This window comes from Pongo abelii, chromosome 16 (assembly GCF_028885655.2).
Source record: "Pongo abelii isolate AG06213 chromosome 16, NHGRI_mPonAbe1-v2.0_pri, whole genome shotgun sequence".
In the NCBI taxonomy this organism is placed as follows: domain Eukaryota; kingdom Metazoa; phylum Chordata; class Mammalia; order Primates; family Hominidae; genus Pongo; species Pongo abelii.
Genome location: NC_072001.2, coordinates 88,517,354 through 88,536,905, shown reverse-complemented (window position 1 = coordinate 88,536,905; position 19,552 = coordinate 88,517,354). Strand labels below are relative to the sequence as shown.

Here is a 19,552-nt window from a genome sequence, read left to right as displayed (position 1 = left end):
GGCAATGATCTCTACATAATTCCTACATTAAATTTATAAAATGTTCATCCCTTGTTTGTTCAAATATTGTTTCTTTCCCATGCTCCCTTCTTTTTAGAACTCCAATTACATGCATATTATAGACCTTTTAAAGACTGTCCCACATTTTCCAGGTTCTGTTCATTTTGTTTCAATCTCCTTTTCTCTCTGTTCTTCAAATTCAGTAATTCTTACTGAACTACAGTGCAATGATTTTTTTCTGTCATCTCTGTTTTGCTATTAAACTTATCCTGTAAAATTTTTATTTCAAATAAATTTTTTTACAGTTTCTATTTCTCTGCTAGATTTCATAGCTTTGATTCTAAGTAGATTTTCCTGTGTGTAAATGAGTATAGTAATAACAGCTGCTTTAAAATCCTTATCAGCTAAGTTTAACATGTGGGTCATCTTGGGATCCAATCTCCATTAATTAGTTGGTCTCTTGAGAATGGGTCACACTTTCCGGTTTCTTCAAATTTTGAGTAACTTTAGATGTATCCTGAGCATTGTGGCAACTCTGGATTTTTCTATTCCTCCAAAGAATCCTGGCTTTTTGTTTTGTTTTACCAGGTAGTTAGTTAAACTCAAATGGCAAACTTCTGTCTCTTGATGGCAGCGCCGATCTCTATTCAGTTTTAAGCATTAGTGTGGATGCCCCATTCTGATGGTATGGGGTATGGTTCAGTGATTTGCATAGAATTTCTACGCAGAATTAGGGATGTCCCCTGTCAGGGCGCTCTCTCTCTTTCTTCATGTTCCAATGACTGTGATTGATGAGACAAGTCATAACCACTGCAGGTTTCCTATGGACTTCCAGCTGTCACATGAGGCCTGCTATCAGGTGAGAAGCCATGAAAAACAAGAAACTCATCCAGCGACTGCTGGTCTTCCACATACCAACTGCCCTCCAGAAACCACTGTTGTTGGTTACTCTCTAGTGTCTTCATGTAGTTGTTTTTTTGTACTTTATCCAGGTTTATAGTTGGCAAATTAAGGCAGGATAAATGAATCTGGTATTCATATAAGATTTACACTGGAATGCAAGTTTAACAAACAGAGGAAATCAGTCATTTTATTTCATTTAATAAAATTACCAAAGTTAAAATTCTTGTTCAGATTTCTCTATGAGAAAGGAAAGTACATGTCTGTAAAGACACACTGAGAAAACATAAACTTCCAACATCTTAGCTTTACTACAAAAACTTCTATCCAAAAGCGACTCAGATACAATGTCACTCTACTTTAAACTGTCATGTGCAAATGACATATTTAAAGCAACAAACTATCAACAGGAAAAGAACCACCACGGCTAAAGAAAATAGGAGCAGAAAGAAAAAAAGTTAACAAGAAGGAAAGAGACTTCCCTGCACCCCTCCCCCGACAAAAAAAAACAACACACTATTTAAAAAGTGAAAACAGTAACCCAAAAAATAAATAGGGGGATTTAGTATGTAGCAAAGATTGCTGAACACATTATCAGGATACAAATATCACTACATTGGTTAATTCACACACTCAAACTTTTCAGGGTTAACACTCTGTTAGCACTGTGCAAAGTTCTGAGGATAGAGATGAAATTATAACTAGCCGGGCGCAGTGGCTCACACCTGTAATCCCAGCACTCTGGGAGGCCAAGGCGGGCAGATGACCTGAGGTCAGGAGTTTGAGACCAGCATGGCCAACATGGCAAAACCCCGTCTTTACTAAAAATACCAAAATTAGCCAGTCATGGTAGCAGGCACCTGTAATCCCAGCTACTTGGGAGGCTGAGGCAGGAGAATTGCTTGAACCCTGGAGGCAGAGGTTGCAGTGAGCCAAGATCGTGCCACTGCCCTCCAGCCTGGGCGACAGAGAGAGACTCTGTCTCAAAAAAAAATAAATAAATAAAATAAAATTATACAGTCCTTGTCCTTAAAGAGCTTAATATCTAGTGAAAAATAAGAAATTAGCTATATAACTTTATAAGACAGAGAAGATGCAATGAAAGTATATTCATTTTCTATTGATGTCATAAACTACCACAAACTTAGTAACTTAAAATAACAAAAAAAAACTCTGTTCCCCCATTCTGTAGGTTAGAAATCTGAGATCGATCTCACAGGGCTAAAAATCAAGGTGTCATCTGAGCTACATTCCTTTCCAGAGGCTCCACAGGAACATCTTTCTCCCTGACCTTTATTGCAGCTTCTAGTGGACACTTGCATCTCCTGGCTGCGGTCCCTTTCTCCATCTTCAGAGCCAGCAAAGTCACATTTATCTGACCTTTCTTCAACTGTCATCTCTCTCTCTGCCCACAGGCAAGAAAGGTTCTCTGCTTTTAAAGATTCCTATGATTAGACTGGCCCATCTGGGTAATCCAAGATAATCTCCACATCTCAAGGCCTTTCATCTTAATTATATCTTCAGAGGACCTTGTGCCATATAAGGTAAAATGTTCATAGGTTCCAAGGATAAGGACATGGACAACTTTGTGGGGGCCATTATCCTGTCTACCACAGAAAGTATCATAAATGGCTCAATAAACATGGAGCAAGGAAGGTATTTCTGTCCAAGCTGGGGGTGACAGGGTTCATGAATAATGTCACACCAGTGAACTTCCGCCGTATCTTCTAAGAACACATTACAATGATGGGTAAAATGCAGGGTGAGCTGTATCGGGGGCTGTGTACTTTCCAGGGAGAATAAACAGCCTGTACAAATGCATATGCACATAAAATTTCACACAATAGTCAGAAAACTGCTAGAAGTTTGATAGCAAAAGCTTGGTGAGTGTGTGTTTAATAGGAGCAGGAGAAAACGCCAGAAAGATAAAAAGAAACAATTATAGACTAATATGGAGTTAAACTTGACTCCAGGTGCAATGGGAAGCCATAAAAAGTCTGTAAGCATTAAAACAGCATAACATGTATGCCCAAGAAAGCAATTTTTGCCCTTGATATGAAAACACATTTGAAAAGGTAAGTCTGTGAAAAGGAACTTGGGAGGCTATTGCAGCTGTCCTGATAAAAACTAGTGAACCTAAATATGGGCAATGGTAATAGGGATGAAGAGGAGAAAACAAATTTGAGAAATATTTGAAAGGTAGCATGGCTAGAACTTAGTGATCCAATATACTTGAGAGTGAAGACTAAGTAGGAGTCTAGAAAGATTTTCACCTTAACTAGATAGATGATGGTACTGTTAAGGAAAAGCAGGCTAGGCCAGGCGCAGTGGCTCACGCCTGTAATCCCAGCACTTTGGGAGGCTGAGGCGGGTGGATCACAAGGTCAGGAGATTGAGACTATCCTCACTAACACGGTGAAACCCCGTCTCTACTAAAAATACAAAAAATTAGCTGGGCGTTGTGGCGGTCGCCTGTAATCCCAGCTACTCAGGAGGCTGAGGCAGGAGAATGGCATGAACCTGGGAGGCGGAGCTTGCAGTGAGCTGAGATTGCGCCACTGCACTCCAGCCTGGGTGACAGAGCAAGACTCCATCTCAAAAAAAAAAGAAAGAAAAAGCAGGCTGGGCGTGGTGGCTCAGGCTTGTAATCCTAGCACTTTGGGAGGCCAAGGCGGGTGGATCACTTGAGGTGAGGCATTCAAAACCAGCCTGGCCAACATGATGAAACCCCGTCTCTACTAAAAATACAAAAAAAAAAAAAATTAGCCGGGCGTGGTGGCGGGCACCTGTAATTCCAGCTATGTAGAGGCTGAGGCAGGATAATCTTTTGAACCCGGAAGGCAGAGGTTGCAGTAAGCCAAGATCACACCACTGCACTCCAGCCTGGGTGACAGAGTGAGACGAAGAAAAGAAAAAGTAGATGAGCAAGTAGTAATTTCAGGGGAATACAAGTTAAACTCTAGATGTGTTACTTTTGAGGTGTCTTTGATACAGTCAAAGGATAACAGTTTGGGATGATGAACACCAGAAAGATGGATATAGGGATCTAAAGTTCATGAAAAGTCTTGGTTAGAGCTGTAGATTTGGGAATCATTCGCACAAAAGTGATAGTTTATGACATTAAGGTAGCTGAAATTGTCTAGACAAGGATATGCAGAAAAGTATGACTCAATGCAACACACTAGGGAAAACAAATACTTATAAAGAAGCCAGACAGGAACAAGAAAGGCTGGAGTGATAGAAGCCATTGAGGAGGAGACTATTCCAGCAACACGGTAAGATTGATGCTTGTAATTTAATGATGGCACCAAGTTGTCATGGAAAACTTAAGCTGTTAAGTAATTTATTAAAGTATATAATGTTTTTTAAGAAATATTTATCCAAGATGCTTAAAATAAAGTTTTCAGGAGGGAAAATCTTCAGTTGTAAAAATTGCCATTCAAAATGATTACCCTAAGTTTCAATGCAGTAGAAATCTGTCTAATACATATTAGGTATTACAAATCAAACATTTACAAATAACTGTGTCTACAAGGATTTTACTTTACACTATTAAAATCTGGAAATAATCTATATAACATTAGGAGAATGACTATTTTAATATATAAATTAGAGCTATAAGAGGAACTTAATAGCATATACAAATGCTTAATCAATGTAAAGTGATAACTAAAATACAGATGTGTTGCACTCCATACATATATAGTAAAAAAAAAAAAAAAAAAAAAAAAAGAGAAAAAAAGAAAAGGGAAGACTCAAATGTTCATAGTGATTATTCCTAGAAATTACAATTATGGGTAATTTTCACTTTTCCTACTTTATGTTCTAAAGTTTCCATAAGTTAAGGTCTACATATTTCAGAATTTCCGTAACAAACGTGTATTACTAAAAATCAGAAAAACTGGAATATCTATTTTTAAGGGATACTTAAAAGTTAGTATTTTCAACTTTTTTCTTTTTTTGAGACGGAGTCTTGCTCTGTCATCAGGCTGGAGTGCAGTGGCACAATCTCGGCTCACTGCAACCTCCGCTTCCCGGGTTCAAGCAATTCTCCTGCCTCAGCCTCCCGAGTAGCTGGGATTACAGGCAGGCGCCACCACACCCAGCTAATTTTTGTATTTTTAGTAGAGATGGGGTTTCACCATGTTGGTCAGGCTGGTCTCGATTTCATGACCTCGTGATCCGCCTGCCTTGGCCTCCCAAAGTGCTGGGATTACAGGCGTAAGCCACCGCACCCGGCCTCTTTATAACTTTTTAAGGCAGTGCCTCACCCCTGGAAGAGACCTACTTCTATGTAGCAAACATTCAAATCACTCTTCATGAAGCTCTGGCTTAGAAAGGTCAGATAGTCAACTTAAAATCCTTCTCCACCAAAGGCTTCAGTTGTGTAAAAGACGACAGACATGGTAAGCAAAAGAGCCTAAAGGCAAATTATTTGGTTTGTTACCATGCAACCTGAGGAAACAGCTGTGTCCAAATACAGAGTGACATACAGATCACTCCAAGGAGTCAGGGCTACAACTAGACGCCAAGGGTGCCGAGACAGGCGCTCTCCAATTCTGTACACTGCTGAACAGAATCAGTACAGTGCTTACCAAAAGAAAGGTAGGAAGTGTCTCTCTTCTTAAGAAGTCTCCACGGCTTCCTTCACCCTTTAAAAAAGAAAAGCGTTTAAAAGCCGAGATGGTGTTTTCCTTAAAAGAGAACGTGTCCTCTTTATTTCTGGTGGCTAATTTCTTAACTTCCAAAGAAGCTGCCACAATGATATATTACAGTAGGCCCTCAATCACCAAAAAAAAGAAGCACTCACTGTAGTGTCAAACAGACCTAAATTAGAATTTTAGACATGCCTCTTACTATTTTAGATTTGTTACTTTTTAAAAACTGATTTAAAAATACAAATGCAGAATATATTATTTCTATGAGGTCTGGGGCAATTCATTCAACCTTCACTTTACTTAGAGGTTCAGGTTACTGGTCAGAAAAAAGGGGATCATGACCTCTTTATAACACTGTGGGGAAGTATACAAGAAAACATAACTAGAATGTCTCGCTACAGTTGGTGCCTGACTCACAGTAGATAATAAACTATAGTCATTACTGTTATTGTATTGAATGGAGTGAGGAATACTTCTCCAAATCCATAACCTCATGAAATTTTTAGAGAAGGTTCATGATCTCAACAAGAATGTATAGTAATAATTTTACATGAGATGAGTAGACCCATTTTGGAGAGAAAAGCTGCCAACATGAGCTATAAGGAAACAGAAAGTGGATCAAGACCATCCTGGCTAACACGATGAAACGCTGTCTCTACTAAAAATATAAAAAATTAGCCGAGCATGGTGGCGGGCGCCTGTAGTCCCAGCTACTCGGGAGGCTGACGCAGGAGAATGGCATGAACCTGGGAGGCGGAGTTTGCAGTGAGCCAAGACTGCGCCACTGCACTTTAGCCCGGGCGACAGAGCAAGACTCTGTCTCAAAAACAACAAAGAAAATAGAAAGTGGGCTACTCTGGGAACACTGCCTTTGGGGTAGCCCTGCTCTGCAAGGAACAGTAAAAAAATAAAATTAAATTAAAAAATAAAATTTTTTAAAAAGAAGAAAACAGAAAGTGAGAGCAGTGGGTGTCCCCATAGAGACTGCAGCAGTGCAGTCCTTATTATTTGGATTCTGATTAAGAAGAAGAAGTCAGGATTGATTTGCATTTCTAACACCTTATTAATAGTCATCCTCAATTCAAAGCAGAAAGGTCTGTTTAACTAAAAATGTTCAGTGTATATATCCAAGTGACTAAACAATTAAACATCTCTGATTTTGCTTACAAGAAGAAGAATGAATTTGCAGAAGTTTAGAGTGGAAAGCCAGAAAGGGTATGATTCTTTACTCCAAAACTGAACCGTACCTTGGAAAAATGCCATGGACTACAAAAAAGAGCTTTTCTGATATTCTAATTATGTTTGCAGCAAGACAAAATAAGGAAGATCTAAGACTTAAGGCTCAGAGTGGTGATGTGTGAAAGTATATAAAAGAGTTCTTTTTCTATTTTATGCCTTCCTTTTCTATCAATGAGAATGAACTTCAGGGTACATAACACAGAATAAATAAGTCACACTATCTGACTTAAAGGAGTTTGTCCCAGGCTAGAAAGAGATACATCCTAAGTCCCAGAAGAAGATTATTTAAGAATAAAACAGATGGAAGATTACGAAGGGATTACAGTAGTTTGCAGTAAGAAGCTAGATTCAACAATCTGTAATCTATTGAGTTTTATCTCAGTGTCAGACACAAATTGTTAAAGGGATGGACTGTGAGCCTTTGAAAGGGAAGCAATAATCTAAAAGCTCAGCATATACCTTCAAGAAGACACACCACAGTTCTTTTTTTAAAATAAATTTTATCATCCAAGGGATTGGTAACAGAGACTAAGGAAAACTAAAAACACTGTGTCTGAATTTGAGTAAAACCTATGCCCAAATCCCCTGTTATTGCTGTGAACTGAAGAAATCTGAGTTGAGACGTCATGGTGGCTATAGGTATAAAGAGTGTGACTAAAATTCCCCTCCCGCAGCTCATGCTTTTGTCTGTGCTTCTGGGTGAAATCTAGGAATTTAGAGAAGCACTGTGGAAGGGGGAGAATATGCCTTGTGTCCCACTGTTGCCATCCTTAACCCTATAATGGTTCTGACAACAAAGCAAAATGAGTAATTCATAAATATCTACAAGAAACGAGATTTTGTATAGGCGATGCCAACTCTTCCCCACTCCCACTCTGCCTAATTCTAATTAACACATTTGCCAATGACTTAAAAAAAATCTAATGATCAAATGATCAAATATACAGACTATATTAGGTTCACTAAGAACATTAATACATTAAAAGGCAGACTGAAGATCCAGAAGTTCTAAAAGGCTAAAAGGAAGTACCAAGGATAGACATGAGAGGCCCAATACACCAAGATGAAATTTAATATGGATACACATAAACCATGTGCTTCCGTCAAAACACCCAGGTCCTTCATTGAAACTCCCAAATGAACTCACAGAAGACAAGAAATCTATCTTAAAGTAGCATACACAGAAAGGAATTGTGATTTTGGTGCCTAAAAATCTCTCTGTCAGTAAGACAAGAGATCGAGAAAGGAGATAATCTGGATCAATTTCTTGCTGCCTGTTAAAAGACCAAATGCGCTTCAGTGAGTAACTGAAAACAGTTATGAAATTTGGGTCAAGATAACAACTAAGGTGTGCAAGGTCTCGTTCTGGGGTGATGAAAAGATTCTAAAATTGATCACAGTGACAGCTGAACAACTCTGGCTAAAATAACTGTACACTTTAAATTGGTAACTTATATAGCATGTGAATTACATCACGATAAGATTTTTTTTTTAAACAGTTTAAACGGCTAGGGAGTGGCGAGCAGAGCCGACTAGAGGCAGCTAGTGTGTGTGACTCTCACAGAGAGGAACAGAAGGGGTGAGTAAATACAACACCTTCAACTGAAACATCCAGGTACTCTCATTCGGATTAATCAAGGAAACAACTTGACCCACAGAGAACAGAGAAAAGCAAGGCAGGAAAACAGCACACCTGGGAGCAACACGGAGCCAGGAGTTCCTCCCCGACTCAGGGAAGTGGTGAGTGAATGAGCAACCCCAGGAAACCATGCTTCTCCCACAGACCTTTGCAAACTTCAGGTTAGGAGATCGCCTTGTGAACCCACTCCACCAGGGCCTTCAGTCCTCAATCTGACCAACAGAGCCATGTGGAGTCTTGGCATGGGTGAAGACCCTGGAGCCTTCGATACTTGGGCTTTCTGGCAAAAGTAGCTGTACCTCTGGCAGGGTGGGAGGTTAGACTCCTGTACATACCCCTAGGAAAGAGGCTGAATCCAGGGGACTGAGCAGCAAGAGCCCACAGGACCCACTTCCATGGCAGCCCACAAGACCCACTGGCTTGGAATTCTAGCCAGCTGCCAGTAGTGGCACTGCACCTCCCTAAGAAGGAGCTCCTAGGGGAAGAGGTGGGCCACCATGTTTGCCATTCCAGCCTTTGTGCTTTCGAGAATCTTGTGCTGACCCGGAACAGAAGGGATGCCCCAGCACAGCACAGCACAGCTGCTCTACCCAAATGTGGCCAGGCTACTGCTTTAAGCAGGTACCCAATCCCATTCCTCCTCACTGGGTAGGACCTCCCAACCTGGGTCTCCAGCCACCCCCACCCAAGCTCTCCAGCCAACAGAGATCTGAAGTCCCCCTGGAACAAAGCTTCCAGAGGGAGGGGTGGCCACCATCTTTGCTGTTTGGGTGACTCAGCTGTTCCAGCCTCAGAGCTTCAGAGTGTCTGAGGCAACCGAGGGCTGAAGTGGACCCCCAGCACAGCACACATGCTCTACCAAAACGTGGCCAGACTGCTTTTTTAAGCAGTCCTGATCCTGTTCCTCCTCACTGGGGGACCTCCCAACCGGAGTCTCCAGCCACTTCCTATAGGTGCCTTTGGACCAGCAACAGGTCCATTCCTCCCTGGGACAAAGTTCCCAAAGGGAAGGACGGGCTGCCATCTTCGCTGTTTCACAGTCTTCACTGGTAACACCTCCAGATTCTGGAAAATCTGAGGTGACCAGGAACTGCTGCAGGCCTCAAGTATACCACAGCAGCCCTAGGGAAAAGTGGCCCCACTGTTACGCGGGTGGCCGTTCCCATATCTCCTCGCAGGGCAGGTCCTCCAAGCCTGGGGCTCCAGCCACCCCCAACCAGAGCTACTGAGCTAGCACCAACTCAGCAACTCCCTGGACAGAGCCTCTAGTGGCAACTAAAACCCTCTCGGCCACTGACTCTACTGTGGAACTGCCCTTGCCACCCTCGGTCTGATGAAGGAGCAAAGACATTAAGTGCCTTATCCACACTCCAACAAGCTGCAGTCAACTCAAGGAGAGGAGGCCAGTCCATCTCCCACAGGTCCCACACACCTCCGACGGCTCATCACCAGACAGGAAACCAACCCCTGGCTTGGGCCCACAGCACAGACCCTCCACCCTGGGCTGACTGCACTAAGCAACTGCTCACCTGCATCTCTCTGAGGTGGAGCCCCCAGGAATCAAGCAAACAATCCTTGGTCAAATCCACTAATAAGATCTCTCCCTCTGCAGCCTGTAAGCTGGGGGAGGAACATAAACACTGAGATCTCCTCAGAGCTGTACTGGATGTCATGAACTACAGCCAGCACTCAAGGGGGAGAGAAACCCATACTTTCAGGACACTGAAAGGGAACATGGCTACAACTGTGAGGAAACATAGGGGAGCCACACAACTGAACAACTGTTTAGTCTACCAGCTGTCCAATAAGCCTAAGAGCCACCTGCTGGATCATACCCCAAAGCTTCAACACCAGAGATACCTGACATACCCTCCCCTCTGAAACCAGAAACAAGAAGTCAGCTTCAAATAAAGACCCTACACAAAACCTCGACTCAGTGAAAACATCCAGTAAAGAAGTCTATTGACCATACTCAATCTACACTGCAGTTAAAGTAATACCTACACACACTGACGAGAAATAACCAACACAAGAACTCTAGTAACTCAAATGGCCAGAGTGTCATATGTCCTTCAAATGACTGTACCAGTTCTCCAACAACAGTTCTTAACCAGGCCAAATGGGCTGGAATGACACAAATATAATTCCGAATATGGATAGGAACAAAGATCATTGAGATTCGGGATGATGGCAAAACCCAACCCAAGGAAAATAAGAATCATAATAAAGTGATACAGGAGCTGAAGGATGAAATAACTGGCATTAAAAAAAAAAAAAAAAACCTTAAGAGATCTGACAGAGCTGAATATCACACTACAAGAATTTCACAATGCAATCACAAGAATTAACAGCAGAATAAACCAAAGCTAAGGAAAGAATTTCAGAACTTGAAGACTGGTTTTCTGAAATAAGACAGAAATAAAGACAAAAGAATAAAAAGGAATGAACAAAACCTCTGAGAAATTATGTAAAGAGGCGAAAACTACAAATCACTGGCATCCCTCGAAGGGAAGGGGAGAACGCCAACAACTTAGAAAGTATGTTTCAGGATATCATCCACAAAAACTTTCCCAACTTTGCTAGAGAGGCCAACAGTCAAATCCAGGAAATACAAAGAACTCCTGCAATATTCTACACACGAAGATTATCCTCAAGACACATAATTGTCAGATTTTCCAAGATGAAAATTAAAGAATAAATGTTAAAGGCAGTTAGGGAAAAAAAGCAGGTCACCTGCAAAGGGATCCCCATTAGGCTAACAGTGATCTCTCAGCTGAAACCCTACAAGCCAGAAGAGACTGGGGGCCTATATTCAACATTCTTTAAAAAAATCTTCAAGAATTTCATATCCAGCCAAACTAAGCTTCCGAAGCAAAAGAGAAATAAGATCCTTTTCAGGAAAGCAAATGTCAAGAGACTTCATTACCACCAGACCTGCCCTTAAAAGAGATCTTGAAAGGAGCACTAAATATAGAAAAGAAAGACTGCTACCAGTTAATACAAAAACACACTTAAACACAGAGACCAGTATCACTGTAAATCAAGCACACAAACAAGCCAACATAATAACCAGCTAACAGCACAATGACAGGATCAAATCCAGACATATCATTACTAATCTTGAATGTAAACAGGCTAAATGCCCCCACTTAAAAGGCACAAAGTGGCAAAGATAAAAAAGCAAGACCCAATGGTATGCTGTCTTCAAGAGACCCATCTCACACATAGTGACACTCATAGGCTCAAAATAAAGGGATGCAGAAAAATCTACCAAGCAAACGGAAAACACAAAAAAGCAGGGGTTGCAATCCTAATTTCAGACAAAACAGACTCCAAACCAACAAGGATCAAAAAAGACAAGGAAGGGCATGGGATAATGGTAAAGGGTTCAATTCAACAGGAAGACCTAACTATCTTAAATATATACGCACCCAACAGAGGAGCACCCAGAGTCCTAAAGCAAGTTCTTAGAGACCTACAAAGAGACATGGACTCTCACACAATAATAGTGGGAGACTTCAACACTCCACTGACTGTATTAGACAGACTGAGGCAGAAAATTAACAAAGATATTCAGGACCTAAACTTAGCATTGAACCAAATGGATCTGACAGACCTTTTACAGAAGTCTCCAACCAAAAGCAACAGAATATACATTCTTCTCATCACGACATGGCACATACTCTAAAATCAACCATATAATTGGACATAAAACAAACTTCACAAAAGTAAAAGAAACCAAATCATACCAAACACACACTCAGACCACAGCGCAATGAAAATAGGAGTCAACACAATGAAAATCACTCAAAACCATCCAATTAAATGGAAAATAAGAACATGCTCCTGAATGACTTTTAGGTAAATAATGAAATTAAGGCAGAAATCCAGAAGTTATTTGAAAATAATGAGAACAAAGATACAACATAACAGAATCTCTGGGACACAGCTAAGGTGGTGTTAAGAGGAAAATTTATAGCACCAAATGCCTGCACGAAAAAGAAAGATCTCAAATTAACAACCTAATCTCACAACTGAAAGAATTAGAGAAGAACAAATCAACCCCAAAGCTAGCAGAAGAAGAGAAATAACAAAAATTAGAGCTGAACTGAAGGAAATCAACACATGAAAAATCATTCAAAAGATCGCTAAACTAATTAAGAAGAAAAGAGAGAAGATCCAAATAAATACAATTAGAAGTGACATAGGGAATGTTACTACTGACTCCATAGAAATAAAAATAACCATGAGAAACTACTACAAACACCTCTACCCACACAAACGAGAAAAACTAGAAGAGATGGATAAATTCCTGGACACATACACCCCCACTCAGACTGAGCAAGGAAGAAATTTATTCCCTAAACAGACCAATAATGAGCTCCAAAATTGAATCAGTAATAAAAGCATACCAACCAAAAAAGGCCCAGGACCTGATGGATTCACAGCCTAATTGTACTAGATGTACAAAGAAGAGCTGGTACCATTCCTACAGAACTATTCCAAAAAATTGAGGAGGAAGGACTTCTCCCAACTCATTCTATGAGGCCAGCATCATCTTGATACCAAAACCTGGCAGAAATACTACAAAAAAAGAAAACTTCAGGACAATATCCTTGATGAACATCAGTGTAAAAATCCTCAATAAAATACTTGCAAAACAAATCCAACAGCGCATCAAAAAGCTAATCCACCATGATCAAGTAAGCTTCATCCCCAGATGCAAGTTGGTTCAACATACAAAAATCAATCAATGTGATTCATCACATAAACAGACTAATAAAAACCACATGATTATCTCAATAGATGCAGAAAAGGCTTTTGATAAAACTCAACATCCCTTTATGTTAAAAACTCTCAATAAACTAGGTAATGAAGGAACATACCTCAAAATAGTAAGAGCCACCTATGACAAATCCACAGCCAACATCATACTGAATGGGCAAAAGCATTCCCCCTTGAAAACCGGCACAAGACAAAGACGCCCTCTCTCACCACTTCTATTCAACATAGTATTGGAAATCCTAGCCAGAGCAATCAGGCAAGAGAAAGAAGTAAAGGGCACCCAAGTAGGAAGACAGAGGTCAAACTATCTCTATTTGCAGATGACATGATTCTGTACCTACAAAACCCCATAGTCTTGGCCCAAAAGCTCCTTCGGCTGATAACTTCAGCAAAGTTGCAGGATACAAAAATCAATGTACAAAAATCACTAGCATTCCTATACACCAACAGCAACCAAATTGAGAGCCAAATCAGAAAGGCAATCCCATTCACAACTGCCATAAATAAAATAAAACAACATAAAATAACATAAAATAAAATAAAATACCTAGGAATACAGCTAACCAGGGAGGTGAAAGATCTATGCAAGGAGAATTATAAAATATTGCTCAAAGAAATCAGAGAAGACACAAACAAATGGAAAAACATCCATGCTCATGGATAGGAAGAAATCAATATCATTAAAATGGGTATACTGCCCAAAGCAATTTACAGATCCAATGTTATTTCTATTAAACTACCAACGACATTCTTCACAGAACTAGAAAAAATTATTTTAAAAATTATATGGAACCTGAGGAAAAAAGTTTTCTTTTTTCCTTTCGAAAAAAAAAGAAAAAGCCTGAATAGCCAAGGCAATCCTCAGCAAAAAGAACAAAGCTGGAAGAATCACGTTACTCAATTTCAAACTATACTACAAGGCTACAGTGACCAAAACAGCATGGTACTGGTACAAAACAGGCACACAAACCAATGGAACAAAATAGAGAGCGCAGAAATGAGGTCACACATCTATGACCATCTGATCTTTGACAAAGCTGACAAAAACAAGCAATAGGGAAAAGACTCCCTATTCAATAAATGGTGCTGGGATAACAGGCTAACCATATGTACAAGTTTGAAGCTGGACCCCTTCCTTACATTCTGTACAAAAATTAACTCAAGATGGATTAAAGACTTAAATGTAAAACCCAAATCTATAAAAACCCTGGAAGACAACCTAGGTGATATCATCCTGGACATAGGAACGGGCAAAGATTTCATGACAAAGACACCAAAAGCAATCACGAAAAAAAGGAAAAATTGATAAATGGGATCTAATTAAGCATAAGAGCTTCTGCACAGCAAAACAAACTGTCAACAGAGTAGACAATCTACAGAATGGGAGAAAATATTTGCAAACTATGCATGTGACAAAGGTCTAATATCCAGCATCTACAAGGAACTTAAATTACAAAAGAAAAACAAACAACCCTATTAAAAAGTGAGCAAATTACATGAACATATGTTTCTCAAAAGAAGACATACATGTAGCCAACAAGCAAATGAAAAAAAGCTTAATATCACTGATCATTAGAGAAATGCAAATCAAAACCACAATAAGACATCAACTCACACAACTCAGAATGGTTATTATTAAAAAGTCAAAAAATAGCAGATGCTGGCAAGGTTGCAGGGAAAAGGAACCCTTATACACTGCTGGTTAGTTGGTAAATTAGTTCAACCACTGTGGAAAGCAGTATAGCGATTCCTCAAAGAGCTAAAAGCAGAACTACCATTCAACCCAGCAATTCCATTATTGAGTATATACCCAGAGGATTATAAATCATTCTACCATAAAGACACATGCACACAAATGTTCACTGCAGCACTGTTCACAACAGGAAAGACAAGGAATGAACATAAATGCCCATCAATGACAGACTGGATAAAGAAAATGTGGTACATATACACCTTGAAATATTACGTAGCCATTAAAAAGAATGAGATCATGTCTTTTGTGGGAACATGGATGAAGCTGGAGGCTATTATCCTTAGCAAATTAACACAAGAACAGAAAACCAAATACTGCATGCTCTCACTTGTAAGTGGAAGCTAAACGATAAGAACTTACTAACACAAAGAAGGAAACAACAGACACTGGGGTCTCTTTGGGGGTGGGGGAGGAGGGAGAGGAGCAGAAGAGATAACTATTATGTACTGAACTTAATACCTGGGTGATGTAATAATATGTACAACAAACACCCGTGACATGTGTTTATCTGTGTAGCAAACCTTCACATGTATCCCCAAACCTAAAATAAAAATTTTTTTAAAAAAGGAGTTAAAAATCAAATCCAGGTCCAGATCCTATCCATTTTCCTGAAGAACTCTTATTTTAAAATAATAATAATAACAGATTTATTTATTTATTTATTTTGAGATGGAATCTCACTCTGTCACCAGGCTGGAATGCACTGGTGCAATCTCAGCTCACTACAACCTCCACCTCCCCAGTTCAAGAGATTCTCCTGCCTCAGCCTCCCAAGTAGCTGGGATTACAGGCATGCACCACCACACCCAGCTAATTTTTGTATTTTTGGTAGAGATGGGGTTTCGTCATGTTGGCCAGGATGGTCTCAATCTCTTGACCTCGTGATCTCCTGGCCTCGGCCTCCCAAAGTGCCGGGATTACAGGTGTGAGCCACCACACCCGGCCTAAATTTATTATTTTAAAAAGCAAATCAGAAGCTTTGTCATTTTCTGACTACACATTCACTTTTTTAAGTTTAACCCATTTTCCCATTCCTTCCTTGGTGAAACCCAGATATTTATGCTGCCTTTAAGAGCACACCATTTATTTATATAATGTTTAACAATGTATGATGAATTTTAAATTCAATCCTCTTCATCAGAGCCTGGACTAGAGCTTTAAGAAGGGCTGGGCAGCCTGGGAAACAGAGCGAGACTCCGTCTCAAAAAAAAAAAAAAAAAAAAAAGACCAAGAAAGGCTGGGCAAAGTGGGGAAGACGAAAAAGCATGTTTACTTGGCCAGACCAGCTAATTCCAGATTGTCCTCGCATCCAACAAATATCTTTCCATCCCATTCTCTCAGTTTCAACTATTGCTTATATGCAAACCACTCTCAACTTTGAGTCTCTAGCCCTAAAGTCTTTTCTAAGCTCCACAACACAATTGCCAAGTGCCTGCTAGACATCCTAGTCCCCTTGGATGTTCTGCACTGAATCCATCTTCTACATGTTCATTCGTTGTCCTTTATCCTCATTAACGGTCTCACCTCAAGCTCTCATAAAACTATTTCCTTCTCCTTCACTACCTACACTGCCTCTCAACAAATCCTATTTCATTTACCTCCACACTGTCTCCTTATCCATCCCTACTGCCCAAGTCCTTGTCCTCACTCCTGGACCTATTCCCTACTGTTCTCTTTGCCTCTAAGCATAACTATCTTCCACATTATCACAAGGTTCAACTGCCCCACAACTTGAATATAGTATGTGTCAATTCTCTGGTCAAATCTTTCCAAGGACTTCTTGCTTTCTTCACATTAAAGCCAAACTCCCTAGTCCCAAATCACTATCTATATCTTTATTTCCTGCTGCCATCACAACTCTAGCAATACCAAGTTGCTCACCAACCATGGCACTTCTACAACTAAATCAAAATAAACAGAAAAAAGTGTATATTTTAAAACAAAGGGGGGATTTAGAATGTTCCCAACACAAATGTTAAATGCTTGAGGTGATGGATATCCCAATTACCCTGATTTGATCAGTACACATTGTAGATTGTATTAAATATCACATGTACCCCATAAAAATGTACAATTATGTATCCATAGAAATTAAAAATAAAATTACCTTAAGAATTAAAAATAAATAAATAGAAGCATCAAGTACAGTGCTATTACAAGGAGACAAATATGAATAATTTTTAGCTCTCTCTGTTTGTGCCTTAATTTTTAGCTCTCTCTGTTTGTGCCTTAATTAAATACAGACTGATTTTTTTCACAGATAGTTGGCATCTTTCTCTCCAAGTCTGTAAGTAAGTACTATAATAAAGGTAAGTCACAGTGCTATGAAAGTCCAAAGGAAGACGTAATTAAATGACTGCTCATAAGGGCACGCCGTCATATAAACTACTTCCATAATATGACAAGTGGGTAGAAAAATACAATTAAATAACATTTCAGGAAACAAAATATCCTAAATAACTAAATTTCCTGCCTAAATTATTTATGCGTCAATGATTACTAAAAATCCTAAGATGTATGGGTTTTCTTTCCTGTCTCAAGAATTAGAACATATCAATCAGTTTTCTCTGGGCTACCAGTGATACCATCAGAGCCTATAACTGCCACTGTGAGCTCTCGAAATGTAAATTCAGAGATGAAGCCCCTTTCAGTGGTAAGGTGCCAAGTTGTTGACCATTTTCTTTGGTATTGTAGGGGCCTCAAAACAATGCCCACAAACTGTACTAACTGAATGTTCATAAGAGTTATCCAGCAACTTTTAAACATAGATAAGGACATTCATTCCAAAGAACTGTTTTGATCATAGTTTTTTTTTGATCAGATAGTTTCTCAGTACTTATCAGAGATCAGAGGATAAGGGCTTTTTGACTGAATAAGCATATGGAAGGTGAGGGAAAAGAAGGGAACAGTTCATTTAAAGTATTATATACTTTAAGAGAATACATTAAATGGAAAAGCAACATGCATGACCCCTTTGTAACTTCTTTCTGCCTTAATTCCCTCAGCTAAAAAACAGATTTCAAAACAGCTATGATGATTGTACCATATGAAGAGTTAACTCCTTTTGTGGTAATAGAATACCCAAAGGCAAAGGGGCTAGGGGAGAAAGCCTCCAGGAAGTAAGAGGTCCAAAAAGGAAAGCTGAAGGACACAAAGAACAAAACTAATTCACCAGGAAGGGTTGCTAGAGTCCTGGTGTTGACTTCACTAAATTTTAACTATATTATAATCCCCTTCCCACAAAAGCCTCTGTGGCCATGTCTTCTGAAAAAGATTAAGACTGATTCTGTAGTCCATCTTAGACATTCTAAAAAGATTACATTGAGTTTTTTGGCATTTCACTTACAGATTTTCTTCCCAATTTTTCTAACACGTGAAAAGGGAAAAGACATCTGTGCAAAGATTTTACTCTAAACAACTGCTTGCTCCCATGTAGATTCGTTCTGCAACCAAGTGAAAGGTTCATTGGCACTAGAAAAAGAGACATGAAAACATTTTACTTTTTATTGCCTTTAGGATTTCATTTCCACACCTCAACTACCTTTTATTGCTCATCCTAGTTCACTAGTCCAAATGTACTAAGGTGAAATCTGGAAGCGGCCACCTTTCATTGTTTTCTATTTTGTCTGTCTGAATAAGCCTGAGGTAGCAGCAACGTGCTCCACTCTAGCCTGAGTTCTAAATGTTGAACCCAAGCATAACACCTGTCACGAATAAATATAATTCATATAACAAGTAGCTGGCTCGAGTGGAAAGCCCTAAATCACTAAATAAAATAATTTAGCAATTAATAGAGTGGATTAATATAAAGAAGTCTGCTTCAAGCTGTTCAAATATCCCACCTCCCTTTGTACTCATTATAGCCCCAAGCCTTAGCCCGAATCACTAGGATAAAAATTCCTGCCAGCAGATGTCAATCAGGGGAAAGGCCCTGAATTCCTGTACAAACATATCAACCACCTTTCTGTTTTCAAAAAGGTAACTATGGCAACAAAATAAACAACAGATTAGAATAAGCTATGCCATTTGATAAAGTGAGCACATCAATGGCAAGTTCTGGCAGTCAAGTAGCCTTGACAGTCATAAATACCTCCTAAATGAAGAAGGAAAAAATCAGGCTCCAGAATCACAAACACCCTACATACACACACACACACACACACACTTTTTTTTTTTTTTTTACATGAAACCAGTGCTTTTTACCCATTGACACAAATGCAAATACAGTCATGTACCGCAAAATGACTTTCCAGTCAACCACGAACCGCATATAAGACAGCAGTCGGTCATATAAGATTATAATGCTGCATTTATACTGTACCTTTTCTATGTTTAGATATAGATACTTACCATTGTGTTACAACTGCAAATACTCTGTGACCATATCGCCAGAAATTTATTTCATGGTTCTACTACAAAAAATAAATAAATAAGGAATGCTGACATACCACAGAAGGATCCTTGCTGAGTGGGTAGTTCATTTTACAGATGAAGAAAGTGAGTGGACTTGCCTGGGAATCCACAGCTAGTAATTAGTTAATACTTAAGAAAGTAAAATTGACGATGAAATCAATCCAA

At 39.5% G+C, this 19,552-nt stretch overlaps 1 protein-coding gene across 10 annotated transcripts in view; it reads right to left on the bottom strand.

Moving 5' to 3' along the window:
* The window catches only part of AKAP13 (A-kinase anchoring protein 13), a 355,010-nt gene that overhangs the window by 279,298 nt on the left and 56,160 nt on the right, over nt 1-19,552 (bottom strand). For 8 of the 10 annotated variants that reach the window (XM_054531799.1, XM_054531800.2, XM_054531798.2 and 5 more), the window contains exon 2: nt 18,321-18,445. In XM_054531799.1, the coding sequence (XP_054387774.1) occupies nt 18,321-18,440 (120 nt within the window). In that variant the 5' untranslated portion in view covers nt 18,441-18,445. Of the gene's footprint in view, nt 1-5,495; nt 5,553-18,320; nt 18,446-19,324; nt 19,379-19,552 lie in introns of those variants that run through there. The other 2 variants (XM_063716284.1, XM_063716286.1) reach the window with 2 other exon arrangements.